At 58.1% G+C, this 886-nt stretch overlaps 1 protein-coding gene across 1 annotated transcript in view; it reads left to right on the forward strand.

Moving 5' to 3' along the window:
* The window catches only part of LOC104982266 (melanoma-associated antigen 8-like), a 3712-nt gene extending 3529 nt beyond the window's left edge, over positions 1 to 183 (forward strand). The window contains exon 2 of the mRNA XM_010831612.1: positions 73 to 183. Coding sequence (XP_010829914.1) covers positions 73 to 183 — 111 coding nt within the window. The remainder of the gene's footprint in view (positions 1 to 72) is intronic.
* Positions 184 to 886: the final 703 nt, after the last annotated feature.

An 886-nucleotide genomic window follows, 5' to 3' on the forward strand; every position in this document is an offset into this window, starting at 1 on the left:
TTTTACCAGCACAGAAGGCTCAAGTCTGTGCCACAGTCTACCGCCTAGGTGCCCCCTCCATTTTTGATACAGGAGCTCCAGGAACCAAGAGGTGAAGGCGGAGGTCTGTGGCCCGTGTCCACAGGTCAGAGACCAGAGGAGGTCCAGGCAGTGCCAGGAGTCAAGGTGAGGACGGTGTCCTGAGTGTGCACCAGGGGCTTCCCATCCCAGCACAGAGGAGAGCCCACAAGGTCCTAATTCCCACAGCACGTCAGACCCAGAACCTCACTCTGTGCTGACTGCAACCTGGGGGGCCACCTCCCATCCTCCTTCGGGTAGCCAGGCGTCAGGCCAATCTGGAGGAGCTCCTCTATGAGGCCTGAGAGCACCTCTCAAGAGGAGACCTGTAAGTGGCCTGAGTCAGACCGCCCAGGCTGGGTTTCTCATATGAGAACCCCCCTCTCCTGCAGACCTGGGGTCCCCATCTGTCCCCCTGCCTCACTCCTGTCTGCAGTTCGACCCTGGTCATCATGCCTGGAATGCATGAGCTTTGCCAGCCTGGGAGAGTCTTTCAGGATCCAAGAGAGGATGAGGGTCTGATGGAGGCAAAGTTCACTTGGGGTGAGGAGGAGGAGGAGCAGATGAAGGAAAGAGATGCAGCTTCCTCCTCTCCCTGTCTCCCAGTCTGGGGCACCCTGGAGGAGGTGGCTGCTACTGCAACAACCAGTTTCCCCCAGAGCCCTCTAGGTGTCTGCCCCTCTCCCACTGCCATGGCTGCCAATCTTGGGAGCCAGTCTGAAGACCATGGCCTCAGCAGACAAGATGAAGTGCCAGACACCTCACGTGACCAGGAAGATGCAAAGTCCTTGCTCCAAGATGCACTATGGGTGAAGAAGAAAGAGCTGGT

This window comes from Bison bison, unplaced genomic scaffold, assembly GCF_000754665.1.
Source record: "Bison bison bison isolate TAMUID 2011002044 unplaced genomic scaffold, Bison_UMD1.0 scf7180017864529, whole genome shotgun sequence".
Classification (NCBI taxonomy): Eukaryota; Metazoa; Chordata; class Mammalia; order Artiodactyla; family Bovidae; genus Bison; species Bison bison.